This window comes from Pimephales promelas, chromosome 18 (genome assembly GCF_988280905.1).
Source record: "Pimephales promelas chromosome 18, fPimPro1.hap1.1, whole genome shotgun sequence".
Lineage (NCBI taxonomy): Eukaryota > Metazoa > Chordata > Actinopteri > Cypriniformes > Leuciscidae > Pimephales > Pimephales promelas.
In genome coordinates this window covers 6,286,867-6,309,367 of record NC_142786.1, presented here as the reverse complement: position 1 = coordinate 6,309,367, position 22,501 = coordinate 6,286,867, and the positions used below count along the sequence as shown (strand labels likewise).

General features: G+C 35.7%; 2 protein-coding genes across 4 annotated transcripts; both read right to left on the bottom strand.

The window, feature by feature from the left end:
* Positions 1–1,278: 1,278 nt before the first annotated feature.
* LOC120483545 (uncharacterized) lies at positions 1,279–20,891 on the bottom strand. 3 transcript variants are annotated; one of them, XM_089122783.1, is made up of 8 exons: positions 20,803–20,891; positions 6,270–6,474; positions 6,135–6,189; positions 5,882–5,994; positions 5,574–5,803; positions 2,270–2,429; positions 1,980–2,090; positions 1,279–1,835 (listed from the first exon to the last, which is right to left on the bottom strand). In XM_089122783.1, exons 2-8 carry the CDS (start codon positions 6,469–6,471, stop codon positions 1,753–1,755), a joined length of 954 nt encoding a protein of 317 aa, XP_088978909.1. In that variant the 5' UTR covers positions 6,472–6,474; positions 20,803–20,891; the 3' UTR covers positions 1,279–1,752. The 3 variants fall into 3 exon arrangements, with proteins under 3 accessions (XP_088978909.1, XP_088978908.1, XP_088978907.1); XM_089122782.1 differs by lacking the exon at positions 20,803–20,891 and adding an exon at positions 11,934–12,041 and having other exon boundaries at positions 6,270–6,478; XM_089122781.1 differs by lacking the exon at positions 20,803–20,891 and adding an exon at positions 6,746–6,977 and having other exon boundaries at positions 6,270–6,478.
* On the bottom strand, positions 15,199–20,888 carry LOC120483547 (uncharacterized). Its single transcript, XM_089122784.1, has 8 exons — positions 20,803–20,888; positions 19,628–19,832; positions 19,487–19,541; positions 19,266–19,378; positions 18,948–19,177; positions 18,500–18,659; positions 17,035–17,136; positions 15,199–15,978 (listed from the first exon to the last, which is right to left on the bottom strand). The coding sequence occupies exons 2-8, from the start codon at positions 19,827–19,829 to the stop codon at positions 15,887–15,889; spliced, it is 954 nt and encodes a 317-aa protein (XP_088978910.1). The 5' UTR covers positions 19,830–19,832; positions 20,803–20,888; the 3' UTR covers positions 15,199–15,886.
* Positions 20,892–22,501: the final 1,610 nt, after the last annotated feature.

Genomic DNA, 22,501 nt, shown 5'->3' with positions numbered 1-22,501 from the left:
AAAAAGTAAGTATCCTGGTTGCCTTAACATTTTAAGTTGATTGAACTGGAAAAAGTGAGTTTTCATACACTGTAAAAAATTTGGAGTAGGATTTACTTGAAAAAAACCTTGTTAAACGATCTCACTCAGAAAATGCTAGTAAATTTACAAAGATTTGCCAAGTAAAAACCTAAACATATTTATCAGTAGCTTTAATTAGAAATCTTTAAGTTAAATTTACTTGGAATGTGGAATTAAGTAAACTTTACAAAAAATAACTAATTTTAACTCGGCTTGTAAAAGGTTGATTAATACCGATTTCCTTTGCCTTTGTATTACATTTCACTAAAACAATTATCTTGAATTTTATTAGTCATATATAGTATGTTCTTTACTTATATCATCTAAGTAATTTATATATACATCATGTCAGACTTTAAGCCTTATGTGAATGCAAACAGCTCAATACTTGGTAGACAATACACAATGGTAACATTTGATGGATCGTTTTTGTGTTTGAATGTGTCGTTTTAAGCAAAAAATTTACTCGAAATGTCACAAAAATGGCAATTTACTAATACTGAAAACAAAAATCAATGATAAAACAGTGTAAATACAGCTGGAAACCAGTGAAAAATGAACCTCATTAATTATTCAAGGTCCAGTGCATGATGGGAACCCCAGTATCAGAAAAGTTGAGTAATTTTTACTTAATTTTATTGATATTACACTTTCATTTATACTCGCTTGAAATAAGTACTGATATGGAATTTACTTAGTTTTTTAAATTCTTGCCTGAACTAACTTTTTCAAGTAAATTACATTGGGTTTTTTCACTAGTATTTACTTAACCAAAAAATCATTTTTTACAGTGTACAATGAAGGAGATTAATTTAATCATCAGAAACTCAAAATAATAAGTTATCTCAACTTAATAAATTATTTAAGTTGATTTGACAAAAGAAAAAATGTTGTGATAACAAATCTTGAAATAAATCTTTTTTTACAGTGTACAAGCTGCTATTATCTACATAAAGAAAAAAGTGTTTTATATCCCCCTTTTTTTCAATAAATGTTTTTTTATGGTATTTGTCGCCAACAAGACTATCTAAATTCTCAAGAGTCCATATGTCTAAATTTCACATTTCACATCTGTGTGGGTGCACGCTTTTTAAAACAAACCAGGGAGCATGAACTTTGACAAAACAAACGCAATATGCAAGTTTTGTCACGCTGCTATAAAATATTCAGGTAACATAACCAACGTATGAACGCACCTCATCAGACACCATGCAGAAATGACATTGAAAGAGAAGCATAAACTTTTAATTGACACATGCAAAACACATTCTTCAGTATGTAATTATTTCATCCAGTTAGCTGAAAAAAATTTAGATTTAGCTTTAATAATAATAATAATAATAATAATTTGTTACATTTATATATCGCTTTTCTAGACACTCAAAGCGCTTCACATAGAAGGGGGGAATCTCCTCAACCACCACCAATGTGCAGCATCCACCTGGATGATGCGACGGCAGCCATATTGCGCCAGAACGCTCACCACACACCAGCTTACTGGTGGAGAGGAGACAGTGATGAAGCCAATTGGTGTATAAACAAATTTAAATTCAAAAATTTGGTCTTTAAAACAAATTAGAAACATTTTAAGCATTTCTTCAAGAACCAATATTTGGAGCACACAAAGTCTATATTTCTATCAAACTGAATGTTTAATCTGTACACAGTTTATCTAACATGACATATGAGACCTCAGTTATCAAGAAAAGACATTCCAATCTCTGACTGGAAGGCACTGTCCAAAAGAGTGGGTGAAGTCACTTCTGAAGTCACACCTGCAGTTTATACAAAGTATACAATGACCGTTAAACAACTGAAAGTGGGTTTCTTGCCTTGACTAAACCATCATGGAGAAGATCAACTTATGGAAAGTATGACAATATTACATAATATCACTTGCTCGCAATGTCATCACTCACCTCCACAAACTCTTGGTCTCTTCCGACCAATTCGATCAACTGTGTACCTCAAATATTTTTTTATTTCCGCTTCACAGTCTTCCCTCATTACACTGTGTTTTGATGCAGCTTCTGAAAGAGTAAACCCGAAGAATGAATTGGAAACATGTTGGATGGTAGTCCTTCAAACTCACAACCGCTCTACTTTAAAGATGAAATGGGCAGACATCACAGAGTTCACCAAGTGATTGAATGACAAAACATAAGTAAATAAAAACTCTCAGTATGTGTGAAGTGTTCATTGACTTTACCTCTGATTACATCTGCTAAAATAAGCTTAGAGAAGGGCTTTTTATCTCCTCTCCCCTGCCAGTTGAACTCCTTAGCCAGATCATCTGTTAGGACTTGCTGCATAATATTCTTAATCACATCCTTGGGCCCAAAACCTCCAAGCCTTGACAGGAATTTTACCTGTAAAGAAAATACTAAATGTTTTTTTAAAGTCAAACACATCATTGAGTGTTCAAATATTTTGTTTAATGAGCACAAAACTGTATATAGAATATGGTTCATTTTCACCATCTTGCATCAAGATGAACAAGAACCAGAGCTGTGTGAAAGAGATCTTGAAATAGTTATCTGACTGTGTTATGCTAATCAAACAAAAGAGATTAATTATATTGCAGATTAATAGTCTTCATAGTCTGCGCCATTCCGTCTTCGTCTGCACTACACTTCCCAGAATCCTCCTTGTCTCCACACCTGAACTCCATCCCTCTATTAACCACCTGTTCATTCATCATCCGTTTCACCTGTCCTCACCACGTTATTGTTCATAAGCCTCTGTATTTAAGTACCTTCTGCCCAGTTATGTTGCGTTCCAGGCAGGTTTTTGAGCACGTAAATCACGATTTCAAACCACGACTCACGACTTTGTAGCATTTCAGGCCGGTCACGCCAAACTACCTGAGCACAAGGAATTGTGGTAAGATGTAAACAAACCAGCAAGGACGGACCTAACTAGATGTAAACAAACCAGCATGGCGGACCTTACGGGGATATGTACATTTGTAATAATTTCTGTCGCCAAAGGTGCTCAGGCTACTCCTTGTTTATTTGAGGAAAACTACGGAGGAAAAAGGGCGCATCAGGCAAGATAAGCTGTTATACCTTTTATTTTACTATATTTGTAAATGTTGGTATTAATTTATCCTTGCACTCAATGGACTGAGAACTAGTTAACGTTATATTGTCCTAAAGTGTTTTCTCACCGTGTACCACCTGCAGAAACACTGCATCCGCAGGGGCTGCCATTCACTGTAAAAAAATAGTTTCATGATTTGTAATCACAACATTTTTTTCTTTTGTCAAATCAACTTAAAAGGCACCTATTATGCCCCTTTTTACAAGATGTAATATTGGTCTCGGGTGTCCCCAGAATGTATTTGTGAAGTTTCAGTTTAAAATACCCCACAGTTTATTTATTATAACTATTTGAAAATGTCATTTTTGGGGCCTGTTTAAAAATGACCTGTTTTGGTCTATACAACCTTAAATGCAAATGAGCTGCATTTGGATGAGGGCGTAACTTGATACCTATGGCAGTTGGTTAGCTGAAGGGCTGAGAGTGAGAGACTTGCAGTTTTGAATTTTGAATCAGAATATATAAATAGTCTCTGATCAGAACCAGATGACGAAGAGACTTCGGAAGAATAAACACAAATGAGAATGGACCAGTACGTCTCGGTATGGTTGTAATCGCGTCCCCTTTGAAATGATGGGCATGTGCAACACACACACACAGACACACACAAACACTAACGTTGGCGCAATTTTTTGAAACTACAGACACATACTGTGATAAAGTTTGCTATGTACAAGCGAAATTACATTTATGCGAGGGACCTGTGGCGTCATGTTTACTTGTCATACAGGTGCTTCTGTGGCAAATGTGAGGAGATGGCTAACTTACAGAACAAGAACATATATGAAGTTTTTAATACAATATCTTTAAAACTATATATATTTATAAACGTCTGGTAACACATATACAAACAAGGTTTAAATTATATACACAGACATCCTACGAACTTTAGACGCATTTGTTGTTGAATTGGCTGACATCGACTGAAATGACTATTTGCTCAAAAATCATAAAATACACTTATTAGAGGTGACGTTAGATCCCGAACAGTAGATGACGATCTACACTTGAGGATTAACTTTTAAGCCACAACAACAGGATTAACCCACGACAGAACATTTATGTTTCCAAGAGACATTACCGGCTGTCATTGAAACAATGGAGGATGGTGTACAGATCACAGAGGGCGGAGTCTATGCCACAACCACACTGTCAATCAAACCCCTTGCTCAATTCTACGTCACAAAACGCTGAATCTTAGAACAGCTCGTTCTGAGACAGTGCATATGATTTATTGAGATTGTTAAAAAAAAACACTGGGTGGATTTTTATCTTTCTACACTGTAAAAAATATTTTCAAGATTTGTTATCACAACATATTTTCTTTTTTCAAATCAACTTTATAATAATTTATTAAGTTGAGATAACTTATTATTTTGAGTTTCTGATGATTAAATTAATCTCCTTCATTGTATTAACTCACTTTTTCCAGTTCAATCAACTTAAAATTTTAAGGCAACCAGGTTACTTACTTTTTTAAGTTAAACCAACAATATTTTTTACAATTTAGTAATCACAACATTTTTTTCTTTTGTCAAATCAACTTAAATAATTTATTTAGTTCAGATAACATAATATTTTGAGTTTCTGATGATTAAATTAATCTCCTTCATTGTATTAACTCACTTTTTCCAGTTCAATAAACTTACAATTTTAAGGCAACCAGGTTACTTACTTTTTTAAGTTAAACCAACAATATTTTTTTACAGTGAGGGGGGTTTTGCTTACACACTGCCAACATGTTCAAACACCATGTAAAAGTGAATTTCCCATAATAGGTGCCCTTTAAATAATTGATATAGTTCAGATAACATAATATTTTGAGTTTCTGATGATTAAATCAATCTCCTTCATTGTATTAAGTCAATTTTTCCATTTCAATGAACTTAAAATTTAAAGGCAGCCAGGTTACTTAATTTTTTAAGCTAAACCAACAATATTTTTTTCGTTTTGTATAGTTTTGCGGGCTATGTGACGCCAGAGCTCGTAACTGTGAGTACATTGATCTAGTACGAGTTCACAGGTGGGAAGTCACAGGTTTGACTGCCGTTACAGTACACTTTTAAGGGAATAAGGTTGGAAAAACACAGGTTACAGGTTGCCTGGAACACGGCATTGTCTTGTCGGTTCTTGTTAATGTTACTTGGTGTTTTGGGTGTGTACCCGCCGCCTGCCTGTACTTGTTTGTTTTTTGGATTTATTAGTAAATGTTTGAATTGGAGCCTTTTGACTGTGGCTGCACCACATATGTAACAGTATCTGCATTATTATTATAACACCGTATTTAATATCCATTTATAAAGGAGCCATGGAATAAGCAGGATCATTAGGCTATTACAAAATAAACCCCTTACAGGTGTGGTAGGTCAGAGTGTAAGTTATCCCTTTCTTGAAATGCTGTGTTGACTCACATATTTTTGGCGTTTGGTTGCATTACTGAGCTCCTTTTCAATCTTGTTCACATCTTCAAAGGTTTTAAGAGGCAGATTAAGGCTTGTTTTAACATCTCTAGTGGGTAAGCTGGTACTGCTGCTGGGGGCTTCAGAAGACGGATTGTCTTTCAGTAGTTTCTTTAACATAGAAGAGTTTTCCTGAACTGTGCTCTTGATGTCTTTCAGCATTTGGAGGAGATCATTCTTGCCTGTTGTGTAAAATGAATTGTGCTGTAATTACACACAAAAAAAACTTCTCAAACTGATTACAAAATAATCTGACTCACCATCAGCTGGCATTCTGGATGTAGATGGTGTTGGAAGAACTGGGTTTTTTGACATGTCTTGAATGCTTTGTTTTCTTAGTACGCCAGGGAATCCAGTGGTTAATAGATTATATCTTTATTTGAAAATAAACAATATTAAATAATTAATTACAAATTAATTAATTTGTACAAATTAATTATTTGACCTTTAGTAGGTAAAATAATTTAAACAAATGTTGCTTTTGGAAACAAAGTGCAAGCATCTGTTACTTACTGTTCTTTCTGTTCTGTAATTTCTTTTTGCCCCTCTGTCGCCTCATTAAAAAATACTGCAATAAAATAATTATATTATTTAAGAATTTATAAAAATCTAAAATGTAAACAATTATTTTAAAGTAGTGACCATTACCATAATCTTTGTGAAAGCTAATATTTATTTTCTCCCATGTTTTTCCTCCTGTTTCAGGTTTAAGTCTGTTCTTAACAGCTTCCATGCACTTCTCCGTTGATTTGAATGGGGGCCAGTAACTTTGTTTCTTGTCTGGGGTCAACCAGTTTGATGCGACCACCATCACCTCATCTGAGTCTTGCAAGGTAACAACCGCATACATGATCTGTCTAGTGGAGGGGGAAATAATTATGTTTAGCTTGGATTCAAAAATAATATGCTTAATTTTATAGTAAGTTGAAAAGTTGACCAAACAAATCATTTTAAAGTCATGCAATTCTGACAAAATACACAGAAACAACCAATTCACAAGTATTTTTCCCACTTTGGTTGGACTACCTAGTTGCACAAATTATGCCACAAGCTAAATACTGAATGCAAGACATATGTATGTTATTAATAACAAATGAGATCTTGCTCATCTTCAAGATCCTCACCTTCCATCACCCTCCATCAAAATGTCTTTTTTCTCATTTATAATTGACCAAATATCCCGCTCTTCACACACTCTCCTCTCTGTATTGCTTTTGTCCGGTTTAGACCAACTGGCTTCTGATTCCTCTTCTGTGTTGTGTGCAAGTGTTTCCTCCTCCCTTTTATTCCAGTCCTCATCATTAGACTCATTTCCCAAGCACTTTAATTTTTTATCATCAACATTTCTTTTGGATAATTCCTTAATGTAATATATTTCATTATCTGTGTTCTTCACTGCAGCTATTACTTCCTGAAGGTCCTCAGGTTGGATGCAAAGAATAACACTTTGTTTAAAAACGAGAATATGTTTCTGTTTTAAACGCCCAGCTAATGCGGAAGCAAAGCATTTCAGAGCCAGTGTAATGAGAACTGGGGTCAAAGGGCAGCCCTGATCCAGCAGTTTGTCTCTCTCAGCTGAAGCGTCTACAGATTCAGTGTCTGCTTCTGGTGCATCTCTGAGAAGGTTTTTCACAATGAGGAAATCTTGATACAGAGTCGGGTTTGACCGTTTTTGCTCTTCTATTTCATCCTTAATACAAGACAACCTCATCCCAGCGCAGAAGGTTTTGGGAGCGATCATGACAAAAGCTGATTTTTTTGGTACAAGACCCTTTGACTGAGTCTCCAAGAAATCATCTAGACATTTTGTCAGAATAGTTGCAATGATGAGGTAGTCAACATTAAAAAAGTGTTGACTATCATCATGTGGACTCTTCACAGTTTCATTAAAGCGTGTCTCAGAGCAGTTAAACGCACCGCTGTGGATTCTGTCATAGAGCATCTTAATGTATGGAATTAGATCCTGAATGTTGTCTTTATAGAAGGAAACTGGGATGCCATCTGGTCTCGGTGTGTCTGACACTTGAAGAGATTGTACAGCTGATATAATGTCAACCTCACTGACTGCATGTGAGCTTTCTTTGCCCAGTGATGAACCAGTCTCACCTGTAAAAAGATCCTTTTTTAGATCCAGCCATTGGGAAATTGTTTGTATCTGGGGATCTTCCTGAAAAAGGGTTGTGGAAACATTGTTGATCTCCAAGTACACAGGACAATGGTCACCCATCTTTGAGTCTCTGATTTCACATCTTCTGACCCGCCACATACATTCTTCTGGAACAAAAAAGTAATCCAGCCTGGACGCAACTTGACTGTGGAATGTGTACTCCTGCTTTACAGGGTTCTTTCTTCTCCAGACATCAAATAGCTGAAGAGATTTCATGAACTTATTCACACAACAGCGCAGCTTTCTGTGGTTTGAGTGGTCTCCTTTTGAATTGTCTTTGTCGATAAATGGATTGAAAACCGTGTTGAAATCTCCACCAATCACCAGCAGCCCTGTGGTCATTGACTGCAGGTAAGGTGACAGTTTATCAAGGGTTTTTGTGTCTGTTTCATGGTTATAAACACTAACCAGAGTGTACAGCTGACCTTCCAGTTTACATTTCAACACAACATAAGCTCCACAGTTATCTTTTTCATCACTTATACATTCAAAATCTAGTCTTCTGCTGACGAGTATGGCTGTTCCCTTTCGGGAGGTAAACTTTGTGTAGAAAACATGCCACTCATTTCTTAGACCTTCTATAATATGTTCATCTCGTTCTCCAATATGTGTCTCTTGGAAGAAAACAACGTCCGCATTTTGTAGTTTTTGAAATTTCTCATCTCTATTTCGTTTAAGTCCATTAACATTCCAGGTGACAAAATGTATTGTCTGTGAAGCCATCGACAGATCTGCTCTCACAAAAGGTCCCTGTCAAAACAAAGGGTGATGGAAGGTAGGTAGAGGTAAGGATTTTTTTTTTCTTAAGAAAATTACCGAGACTACCTTTTTAAACATTGTGACGTCCAAAGATATTGTTTTCCTGTTGTTATATTCTCTGTCTCTGTCAAGTTAATTTTCTCATTGGTTTAGCAACAGTGTTGTCTGACAAGACAGGTTATACCTGTTTCTCCCACAACTGCCACTTTCTGTTCAACCATGTGTCAAGATTCTGACTCAACCCAGCCTGGTCTCATTATACTTATATTATCACATAATATTATCATGTAATATATTTACAGGGACAGAACATATATATATATATATTAGGGCTGTCAAACGATTAATCGCATCCAAAATAAAAGTATTTAAGAAAAAAGTATTATTTATATAAAATATTTATATTTATATATAATATAAATTATATAGAAATCTGTATATATACATGAAAATATTTCTTAAATATATACAAGCATGTGTGTGTATTTATATAGATAAAATAATTATACACAGTGCACCCACATATATTATGTAAACACAAACTTTTATTTTGGATGTGATTAATTGGATGTGATTAATATATATATATATATATATATATATATATATATATATATATATATTGCATGTACAATATGGACATTTTGACAACAATAAACACGTAAAAATAATTACAGCCATAAGTATTTAACATAAGACATTTACAAATCTGTAATAATATAATTTATATTGGTATCATTTTTTTAATTTATATTAAACCATTAACCATTAACCATTAACCTTTATGCCTAGACATAACCACTTTTATAGAGAATAAAATAAATAAATAAAATGCAATGGCACAAAAAATCCAATGAGCACTTTACACACTGTGCACACATCCTGTAGATTGGTGTCTTCAGCATTTTGCAAATGTAATATGCAAAATGACAATGCAATATGTAAAATGGCATTGCATTCTGTATTTAAATGTACATTTTACATTACCATTCTAGCAACGTTTGGTGCAAAATGAAAATAAAATTACATAATTTACATTTGCAATTTCATACACTAGTTTTAATATGCATATGTTTAAATGTTATTTTTCTTAATTGCATTTACCCAAATATCCCGCAATGAATGTAGCAAAATTCAATGTGCACATTGAAAATGGATTCCAAGCCAATCACACCCCCTCCTGGCCTGTCACTGCATGAAGGCGGGGCTCGGCAACAGGTAAACATGTTATGGCTTTGTTAAAGGGGTGGTTCACTTTAAAATTAATTTTTGATATGTTTTAGCTTACCTCAAGGGCATTCAAGAGGTGTCTTTGTTTCCACAGTATTTTCAATTTTTATATTTTTAGATCAAACCGTTTGTGTCCTGGCCATCAATGTGTACTTACATTTACAAGTCATTAAATCATGTTTAATTTGGACTTCTCTGTGCATGCTCTTTAAGTTGTTAACCTCCATTATATGACTGACAGACAAGAACGGTTTGACCTAAAAATATCAAAATTGAAACTACTGCAGAAACAAAGACACCAACATCTTGAATGCCCTTGAGGTAAACTAAAACATATCAAAAATGAATTTCAAAGTGAACTATACCTTTAATGTTAAATGTTTTGAAGTGTTGAAAAAATTGCGGCGGCAGAGCTAATCGAAATTCTTAGCAGATGAAGGACGGTAGTATTTCCAAAGATCATTTAGCATATGAAGGTGATAGAACCAGTACGCTGTTGGAACGCCTGGGTGAATTTTCTGCCTTATCAATTTTCTGCCTAAACGATACCCGTTTGGCTGCTGACCTCTTAATAAAGGTGGTGGAAGAACAGTTGTATTCAGATTGGCCTAGGGGAGTGGGAAGACCACCTGTGGAGATCCCTGGCGAGGCCAAAGAGAGGTATCTTATCTATGGTTTAAAAGTAACTGACGCTTTCCTTTAGCGTCAGTTAGATGACGACGTAGGATCGCGTCATGTAAGTGACGCTAAAGGGCTTCTAAAACGTCAAATATTGAAGCATGGTCAAAGGTGACGCCTTGGGGTAAGAATGCGTTGCGATATCACGGCCTTGTATGGAGTTGGTCGATGCAGCAGTGTGGACTGAAGTAAACAACAACTTGTATTTTAATATATGCGTAATAATCTTCGGAAATACTACCGTTTCTCTGTTCATGCTCCACTTCATCTGCTAAGAATTTAAAGCTCGTATTAGCTCTGCCGCAGCCATTGTTTCAACACTTCAAAACCATAGACAGTAAAAGAGTTCAAAACACATAACTAGCCACATGTTATGTTTACCTGTTGCCGATCCCCGCCTTGATGCAGTGATTGACAGGAGGGGGCGTGATCGGTTTGGAATGCATTTTCAATGTGCATATTGAATTTTGCTACATATTTGCAGGACATTTCATTTAAGTTTCTTGACTGTGAGTGTAAATGCAATTAATAAAAATAACATTTGAATGATCATTTTGCAACAGATTTTGCTTGAACATGTTACACATATCTAATAATTTCTGTAATGGATTTTCATTTTAATTTTGCAACTTAAAGCATTGTATATATGTATATTATGTATATTATATAATATGTATATTAAAACTAGTGTATGAAATGGCAAATGTAAATTACGTATTTTTTTTTTTCATTTTGCACCAAATGTTGCTGGTGATGTAAAATGTACATTTAAATACAGAATGCAATACCATTTTACATATTGCATTGTCATTTTGCATATTACATTTCAAACTGAATATTACCCACATGCTTCCATAGTACATTGAGCATTGACACAAGTAATGTAACAATTAACGCAGGAAAAATGTTCATGCAAGTAGAAGCAACGTGTGCATAAATGTTGAGATAATGTGTTTCAATAGTGATTATAAAAGGGGGGCTTTAGAGCTCTCAGGAGTGGAAGATCTTTTGAAGAGAGAGAGAAAAAAAGCATGCGGAAGCCGGCTACAAGACATTTTATGATGATTGTCCCACAGCAAACACAATAAATATTACATGAAGTAATGGTTAAACAATTAAAGAAACGTTATTTATTTTTAGACATTAAAGTGTTTAAATTCAATTTTCAATAGGCTACATCATCCTGCATTTAGTGTCTGTCCAAATACAAAAGTCATTTTATGGGTGGTATGACCACACTTTATGTAAAATATATTGGCATTCTAAATATTACTATTAATAATAAAATTCAACACTTCAGATGTGTTTTTAATAGTGACATTTAAATGGCTATTAATGATTGCCTTTCTTGCTTTGTCAAATGTTTTTTTGGATAAATTAAACATCAATACTATTTTGTATTTCTTTGGATTCTTAAACAATTTTATTTTTAATTTTAGTCAACTTTAAGCATAATGATAATTTTAAGCAAAAGTTACCTGGAACCGTAAAAGTCTGTGGAACCGGAGACTGCCGTCGATTCAGCTGTCAAGTTGAGCAGACTAGATTCACTTGCGCACTGTTTTATAATTATTTCCTTATATAGCAACATTTCCTGAACCTGCCACACTTTAACTTTCATTTCTACAGAAGTCTCCATCTCCATCAGAGCTCCTTACGAGGTTGTTCTGCAATTGGTGATGAAACAATGAACATTCAGGGCATGAATTCTGAAGATTTGGATGACAGCACACAAATAAAATCCATTCTCATGATCATTGTATACTGTGTTTTAGTGTATTTTATGGGTCACTGTCCCACAGCAAACAAAAGAAATATGTAGTAAACAGCCAAGCACAACCTAACCAGTTTTGTCTTTCTCGGTCCACAGGGGGTTATTTTCACGTATTCATTTTGTTCCACATTCATTTCACACATCTAGTATGTAGTTTTGTTTAATTATTACAGTGTTTACTTTTTTCTTTATTTACCCTGCAATGTGAAAACATTTTAACATATAAGGGTTACGTTTAAATATGATCATATATTACAGCTTAAAATGTTATCAGATATAATGAAATATTGCCGTATTGGGGTCTCACCTGGGAGCCTAATCACATGTAGTAACTTAATGAGCCAATGGACATTGGCCAGTGAGATTTGCATGCCGAGTCACAAATACATTCGTATTATGACTGGTCTCCTCTCTCTCCTTCAGGGAATGGGGTTTACATTTGTAACCTAGACGTTCCCATTCAGTCAGTCATGTTTGACGATTAGTCGATACTGGTGTATTGGGTCCCTAAGCGCCAGCACCTGAGTTATAAGGTCCACCCCAACACACTGCCCATCGAAGAATCCAGAGCGTGGTTGAAGATATTCTGCGTGTATGCCTTTTTTTGGTGCTTCTATAAAAATCACTTTAAGTAATTAAAGTTTTGGTTTCTACTTTTAAACGTACAGTATGCGATTTTTGGCCACCAGGGGTCACTTATTTAAAATAATAACAAAAGACGTACTTTGATGACGTCGGGAAAGAGCGTGCTCACGGCAGTTGTTGGCGCTGTCACTGACAACCAGCTCAGCTCATGGCATGACATCATCGTTTCAAAAAATATACGGATATACAGCATCTCTCTGTAGATTTAGCTTGTCAAGAAGCTTTAAATGCAACCCCAATGTTTACCTGTGTCATGCTTTTTCTCCTGTCCCAAACCCTTCTCGGGTCATATTTTTCACCCGTACGTTTGAGCTTTACTGAGCTGGCTGTAGCAGCAGAACGTGCAGGCAAAGCGCAACCGTGGTCCATAACTATAATACAGACGAATATAAATATTTATATTACGCTCCTTCAATGAATGACCTATTTTAGAACATTTTTCATACATAGGACGCACCGGATTATAAAGCACATAAGATACTGCTGTCAAACGTTTGACTGGGTTTGCGTTATGCATCCACTATGTGCTAAAGGGAATGAGTGCGCGGCGCCGGAGGTAAGGCGTTTATTTAGTAAGCATGAGTGCGCTGAAGCGGGCACGTAACTTTCGCAGCCTGACTCATATGAGTATTCAATGTGCGCGGCTCGCTAACTGCAACAGTTGGCTGTTTTGAATGAGACGAACCGGTTACTGTGTGTGAACGGGGAGCACTTTATATGCGCGAGCAGCACCGGGGTGTCTGTTAAGAGTGAGCGCTCGTGAGCGGGCACGTGATTTAAACACATAAAAATACGTACTTACTTTTTTTTCTTCCTCATTTTCTTTGCTTTATTGGCGGTAGTCCAGTGTTCCCCTTTGTGTTTGGCGGTTTCGCCGGGTTCCGCAAGGAAGTTAGAGAAAATAGAGGAGTCAAAGGTTATATGACGCCATAGACGGGCGACGAAACAGAAATAAAGAAACGTCCCGTTTCTTCGAAATAAACTATAAATTTCTTCGTATTTGAAAGTTGGTGGAAACTGTCGGAATAATGTAAGTACACATCTAACAGAAATATATAACATAGATACAGTTATTTTTGCTATTTTTAAAGCAGAAAAAATACATATTGTGGCTTTAATTCTGATTCCATGAACAATTTTAATCTGACTCCAAATTTAACCCTCTGGGGTGTGTGTCTCTGGTGAGTGACTGTGCAGACTCAATATGAGCGTGACGACAGTCTGACAGTTGTAAATCTTCTAGTAGCTGTGCAACACAAATCTGAATCACCTAATTCCTCAAAAACGTTGTTGAAATTTTTTGTCCCGTTGCTTTTATGGACTCTCTATCTATGGGCTTCTCCATTGACTTTATGCATCCATGTCCCCCCGATTGCCTCATAGACAGTATAAGATTGCCTGCGAGCTTCTCCTCCTGTCAATACGGTAATTTCTCTAATTTGTGACAGAAAGTTGTGTGGTTATGATGCAATCGTTAGCCTATTTCCGCAAAAACGGCTTCTATGGGGCCGTAACGTAAGATACAAAGTAATGGAACCTTTTATACATTGTCGTGTTTCTTTAGAAATACGGAGTATTTGGACGCCTCAGAATCAGATGTAAAGTTATTCGCTGTCAAAGTGACGCCAAAATGAATGGGAGTCAATGGAATGCTAACAGCAGGTGAAGTTCTGCTACAATGGCGGCTCCCACGAGGCTTCAACTTCCGGCTAATGGATTACGCCCTTGTGTAAAACGCAGTGCAGCTGCACAGTGAGACACAGCAGAGCGTCTAGCTCACTCATTGGCTGTGCTGCAGTAACTGCACATCCAATGGCCGAGCGCTTCTGAACGCACGACCAGTCCACAGACCAAATAAGTCGGAGCGCACCTAAATGGGCATGGCTTAGGCCTATAAATATCGCTAATTTCGGCCAATTCATCAGGTTTAAAACCACTGAAGCGACACACCTGACTAACGTAACCGAGTATGTTCCCTTTCGAGAATGGTAGCTAATATGTGGGAACGCAATGTAAAATGCCGCACATTAGCAATTTGGCTGTAAGCCTGGAGCCTAGGGAAGCATCCCCAAGGCTCAACAGAACAAGCCATCAGAGTTGGGGAGGAGAGAGAGTGATGAGATGAGGTGATGAGACACAACACAACTGAGAGCAAATGAGATAATGAATGGGAATGTGTGTAAATGGATGTAATAAAGAGTGTGACCAGAAGAGGGCGGAAGAGTGTAAGAGAAGAATACCAGGATCGTGACAATATTTTACAGTTACATTTATTCATTTAATATGAATCTGAATATGAAAGTTCAAGCCTTTGAACACAAATGGACTTAGATCTTAACTTTATTGCTTTATTCTGAAACAGTATAAATCATTTATATCAACAATAACTGGGGAAAGCTGAAAAGGAATTCAGTACATAGCCATAAACTTTAAGTGCCTGTATATCTCTTTACAAAAATAATTATTTACAAAACCATAAAGCTATTTTACACAAAAAAGAAAGATTTTTTTTAGGTTAATGAGTCACCTTTTAATGTATAAAGTTTAACAAAGAAACTTTTATAGAACTCCTTATCCTAAAACATTTTTTTCTTTCTTTCTTTTTTTTTTTTTTTTGTAAAACACTTTATGGTGTTGTGAAGAGTTATGTTTGTATACCGGCACATAAAATAAAATTCATGGTGTATGTACTGAATTCCTTCTCAGCTCTTCCCTAACTTATTTTGATGAGTTAAAGCAATGTAAAAATATGTTATTGATCATACCGTTTTTCTAAAGTGCATGTATCTTGATTCTACATAGGTTCTACACAAGTTGCACTTGTCCATAAATGTTTTCCCCTACGCCAAGTCTATCCAAGGTATGCATTTATGCCAAGTCTATCAAAGGTATGCATTTAAGGTATGGTTAATGGTGAGAATTGGACCCTCAAAAAAACATTCCTATTCCTTGACAAAATGGATTTTTCATGTGTAATAAGGTCCACGTGACCCATGATTGATGATTTAAAACTCAGTCCGCAAAGAGTTTCCAAATTTCTTCCATGTCATCATCATCGTCCATTGGTGTAGGAGAAATCACGTTTGGGATTTCAGGCCCAATACCTGCAGAGGCATGAGAATTAGACACAGAAATATTATATGATGTTTCCCTTTCAGTCAGTCACGAAATGGGCTCTATGCACGGCGTTATTTCCGGTGAAGGATTAAGGATGCTCGATAAATTCCGCCGATCATAGAGTCCAATGCAATACCGAGAATTTATATTGAATTTTATACTCCATGGTTATACTAATGAAACGTTAGTCACAAAAACAGATAAAACAGACACCCCTCGTTGTGTTTATGCTTCTTTTTAAAATTATATTAAATAAACATAACTATATAAAAAATTACATCTAAACGTATGTACGTTTCGTTTCAAAGACGGGAGGACAGTAAATATTGAAGACTCTGCCATAATCCCGTTTTCTCCGGTTTTCCTCCGCTTTAATCTACACAACCGGAAATGGACGAGCATCCTTACGTCAAATGCGGAACTTATGCGTGCATATAGCCCATTGGTCTCGCGAGACCAACCTCTTCGAGTGTATCTATCTAAACGAGCCAATGAACATTGAGCAGAAGAAGAACACAAGCAGATGCCTCGCATATTTGCCTTTTGCTTCGGACCCGTTCTTATGTGTTCAGCTCTGCAATCTTTAAAGAGTGTGTCTGAGCTCTCAAAGTGACAGACTGAAAGGGTTACATATGCTAACTCTTGTTCTCTGAAGGAGGGAACCATGTCTCGTCGCCATGTTTGCTGAACCATCGCTGCAGATGGGTGACCGGCTCAGCTTTTTAGCGAAAACCAAATACGCGAGGAATCAGCTTACTTTTCTATACCCGCACGGCTAGGGTGGAGCATTGGATGTTTTTTAACATGGCTTTAGAAAATATTCACATTTTCATTTTATTGGTGTTTTCAACATTGGTGTTTTCAAAAACTTATATAATGTAGGCCTACTCATGCATTGTATACTGTAACACTTTGTATTGCTATAGCATTAAACACTGCATAATTTGCTTTAAATGGAAGTAAGCTTATCTGAGGATATCTTTGCATGTCAGGAGTTCAAATGTATTCAACATAAGTGCATTCACATAAGATCTATTACTCACCTCCTTGTTCTCTTGGTCTCTTTCTGAGTCGGTCAGCTGTGTAACTCAGATATTTTTTTATTTCACTTTCACAGTCAACCCTGCAGCATCTAAATGCAGCTTCTGAAAAAAGTTTGATAGTTTGTAATCTCTACAGGGTCAAATTGGTCTCAAAGTCTTTTAAATATGTTTTACTCATTTAAATGTAAAGAAGATTACTATGGCAAGCCGTTTTGGCTTAAATTGTACCCTGCAATATTGCATTTATTACAATTAGAGAGCTCTCTAATTAGATTTTTACTAGTAAGAATGCAATAACTGAGCTCTCTAATTTAATTTTTACTAGTAAACGAAATAAAAAATGTATAATTGCAGTGCTCTGTAATTAAATTAAAGAGAATTGGAATTCTCTAAATGGAATTCTTACTAATAACAATTCAACTAGAGCTCCGTAATTAAAAATGAATGGAAGTCAATGGAGACATTAGCCTGACTTCGTCACACTCATATTCTTGTCAGAATGTGAGTCTGATACTGCTCCATTGGGCTTTGATTATGAGGCGTGTCTTAATCGAACCAAGAAAAAAAAAACTCTGCACTCAATTGGATAGTCGGTAGACCTACAACCAATCAGAGCAATGCAGTAAGTCAACTACTTTGCATATCACAGTTGTCAACTACAGACCTTATTTATTTTAGAAGTAAATAATAAGTGTTGCTTTTTTTACTTGATCCTCCATGAGGTGCGACCAAAAGAGAAACCACGACCACAGGCTTTTCATTACGTCCCATCTTCTTAGCGTCCCATTGGAGCCAGCTGATGAGTTACACTTTTGCCGAATCATTTAGGAAGAACAGCAAAAATATCTTTCCGATCGGCAAATGCCTTGATTGCAGTTTTCTGTTTGTCTAGTAAAATGAATGCGCTGTCGATTTATTTTACAAACAGACGCGACAGTGGAATCTATTCATCTCAATTCTCCAGCTGCAGTCATCTTTAGGGAAATCAGTTAGCGCTCTTTGATAACGTGATGATTACGTCCTTGCAGATTATCTGTCCATCATCGTATAAAGCCCGCCGTGGCAATTTGATTGGCCTGATCTTTTTTTTGACTGATCATAATTACTCCTCAATGGATCGAGTCCAGACCGAACTTCCCGACCAAAAAATGTTGTGGGCGGAGTTCTGGCTGGTATCCTATGTAGACATATGACTAGTAAAAAGTAATAGAGCTCTCTAATTGGAATTGTTACTAGTACGAATTGAATTAAAGAAGCTCTGTAATTGTAATTCTTACTAGCAATAATTTAATTAGATAGCACTGTAATTGTAATTGTTAGTAATAATTCAATTAGAGTACTAGTAAAAATGTATTTACGACGTGTAAATCTGGGAACAATTTAAGCTAAAACAGCTTGCCATATGCAATATAAGTGAAATACAAATGTTGTTGTGAGGGAGGTGTTCATGCAGCAGTGACTTTACCTCTGATTACATCTGCTAAAATAAGCTTAGAGAAGGGCTTTTTATCTCCTCTCCCCTGCCAGTTGAACTCCTTTGCTAGATCATCTGTTAGGACGCGCTGCATAATATTCTTAATCACGTCCTTAGGTCCAAAACCTCCAAGCATTGACAAATGTTGTACCTGTGAGGAAAATACTTTTGATATTTGATTCTAACATGGCATCGATCAAATATGTTGTATAATGACCACTAAACTGTACTGTTACAGTAATGGTCTTCTTTTTCTTAGAAGCTTTCAACTTTTCTACCTAAAAGCTTTCAAGGTAAACAAAAATAATCATTTTGACTCAGTATATCTTACTTGATCTATTTATTTGTTTGTTCATTCCAGTAGGGATTATTTTGTGAACATGACCAGATAAGTGTACAGTATCCCTTTAAATGTTTTATAAATGCTGTGTTGACTCACCATTTTTTTGCGTGATGCTGCAGTGTTGAGCTCCCTTTCAATCTTGTTCACATCTTCAAAGGTTTTAAGAGGCAGATTTAGGTTTGTTTTAACCTCTTTATTTGGCACGCTGGTACTGCTGCTGGGGACTTGCGAATCTGTGTTGTCTTTCAGTAGTTTCTTTAACATGGCAGAGTTTTCCTGAACCATACTTTTGATTTCTCTCAGCATTTGGAGGAGCTCATCCTTGTCTGTTGTGTAAAATAAGTTGCGCTGTAATTACAAAAGTGAAAAGAAAAACATTCTCAAACTGATTTTTGACAAAAATAGTTGACTCACCATCTGTCCTGGATGCAGGTGGTACTGGAGGAAATGTTTGTAACTGATTTTTTAACATTCCTACAGTATTTTCAAGTCTTTGTCTTTTTAGTATTCCAAAGGTGGTTTTTGACCTTTATTTAAAAATAAGCAAAACACAACAGAACAAATAGGTTATTTAACCATTTCAAAGGTCAAACCTTTTGGGGAAAAAATGTTGTTGGAAACAAAATTTATATTACCGTTCTTGTTGTTGTTTCATTTCTCTTTGCTCTTCTTTTGCATTGTCAAATTTGACTGCAGTAAGATAAAGATTTCATTACATTACTTGAGAACTTAACAGACAGATATAATTCAAACAGTTCTTTAAAAATTTTAATCACCAAATTTAGTGTGAAAGCTAATATTTAATTTCTCCCATGTTTTTCCTCCTGTTTCAGGTTTAAGTTTGTTCTGAACAGCTTCCATGAACTTCTCCGTTGATTTGAATGGGGGCCAGTAACATTGTTTATTGTCTGGGGTCAACCAGTTTGATGCGACCACCATCACCTCATCTGAGTCTTGCAAGGTAACAACCGCATACATGGTCTGCCCATCAAAAAAAAAAAAAAGAAGAAGAGAAAAAACAAACATGCATAATTAGCTGATATACTATAAATTGTAGAACTGGAAATTAAGATCATCTGGTGAAAATGGAGGTTCTGACATTGAAACAGCCCTTTTGTCAGTTGCCTCTTTCCTTTTTACAGTCTAAGGACAGCACTGCAGCGAACGACATGAGTCTAATAACACCAAAAAACTCCTTCCTCCAGCACAACACACACTCCAACACAAACTCCACATAAATATAAAAAACAAAACAAAAACGTATTTGCTGAAGCTCGTCAGGCCAAACGTGAATCGGAACGACTTCGGATGAAAACACGGATCAATATTGGTAGAGCGTTTGAATTATGGAGAGACTTCCGCTATTTTTTCTCAGTGTGGTCGTCGTGTACCATGAGTGCTCGCTCTCAATGTGTAAAAATTGGTTGCAATCTGAAACCTCAACGATAGAGGCCGCTAAAAAATACATAGAGCACCTTTAATATAGACTGGTAGGGTTAGAGTTAGAATAAGTTGACATGCACTCGCATCTCAAACATGCCTAGTATCTCATGCACATGCAAAAGTTTTTTGGAGCATGCCATACATTTCTCGTTCCACGATAGTCTTTATTTACTTTTTTTTTTTTTTTGGAAAATGTCCTTTTTAGGGACTCCATAGACATTGTATTTCTGTGAATGGCATTTTACACATTTGTAATTGCTTGAAATTCAGCATAGGCTTACTGGTTTGTGACTATTGTCTGCGAGTGCAAATTTCAACATTCAACTTCAGATTTTTATTTTACAGGTTTTCACTTTGGAGCTGTGAGCATAAACGTTCACATCCAAGTACGAATATTTATAGTACAGTTTATCAAATTCACATCTTCATGCTCTCAACAATGCTGTTGTATTTCTTTGGATTGGTAAACTATTTATTGACATTTTTAAGCATCATAATAATAAGTTACCTTATATCTTTACAGATAAAGTCTGTTTGGTACCGGAGACTGTCGTCGATGCAGCCGTCAAGTTGAGCAGACTAGATATAGCATATACATGTCCTGAACCTGCCACACTTTCACTTTCATTTCTACATAAGTGTGCCGAATAAAATAAGTTTCTATTTCTGAAAAAAAAAAAAAAAAAAGCAGAAAGGAAATATCACATTGTTGTCGGTTTATATGTTTCCAGAGTTCCTTGCGATGATATTCTGCAATTGTTGATGAAGCATGAACATTTGAGCATGAATTATCAACATTTTGGATTACAGGACACAAATAAAATGATCTTTTTTTTAATGATAATTGTATGTTGTATTTTTGTGTATTTTATGGGCATTGTCCCACAGCAAACAAAATAAATATTACATGATGTAGGGAACAGCCGAGCACAACATAACACTTTTTGACTTTCTCAGTTTGTGAAAATACAAAAGTCTAATAGAAATGTGGTTTTGATTCATTATAACATTGTTTACTTTTTTCTTTATTTTCCCACGAAAAATGGAAGAGAAATATGACAACTTGCCTCAGAGGCAAGAGGCAGGGGCACATTTTAACCCATGAGGGGCTTTTTGTAACATGACATATGACAGCTTAAAACTTTATCTGATCTAATGAGAAAAAAAAAATATATATATATATATATATACAAGACAAAGTCAAATATTTTGGGAATAAATTAATTAACTTTTTAAAATAAAATAATGAAGTTCCCTTTCGAGGGTAATTCATATATGCCACCTACGTCACTACCAAATAGAACACCGCCATATTTACGAGTCGTGAGAGTATGGTGTTGTCTGTCACTTGTTAGACAGGTTATTATGTGTATGTTACACCCACAATTGCCACGTTCTGTTTTACCACGTGTTAAGATTGTTACAGAACCCTGCCTGGTCTAATTGTAATTATAGGTGTAACATCTGCAGTGTTGTATGTTGAGGAGCTCAAACATAAACCAACTCACTCAAACACAGGGGAGCTAACGATAACAAGGGGAGGGGCATGTTTTCGAGGAAACAAACAAGGATAACCATGGTAACAGACAAGGTAGCGAGCACAAACAGGAGGTGAAAAAGTCTTCAACATAAAAGTCCCAAACTGTACAGTACTGAGTTCGTTACAACAGGTATAGTAATTAACATTTACATGGACAAAACATTTTTCTAATTTTTGAATAGATGCTGTTGAAATGTACAATATGGACATATTAATCTAAAATGTAAACATTAAATGTGTTTGCAGCAATAGAAACAGATTATATTTACAAATCTTTTTTGTGATTTGTTTATTTACATGTTTCTCATGTTTTCTCAATAGAATTCATAAAAGTGTAGAATATAACCGCATTTCTAATAGGGGCACATTGTAGTGTTACTGGTTTAAACCCTGCTAGTGTCTTCTGCTAGTTAGCGAAGCATTAAAGAACTATATCAACTGATAAACAACAGATTGGAGATTAAAATAATATCTGATTTGTCTAATTTTAAATAAACACAAAAAATAGAGATGAAAAATTAACTTAAGTAATAAATGTACTTTTGCGATGGTTGAATTAATGTTCAGTGATATCTTACAAAGATTTTGGAATTTTTGCACAATTATTTCTCTATATAGTGTTGAAATGGCAACTAGTAAATACACCAAGTTTCGTCATGCTAGCATG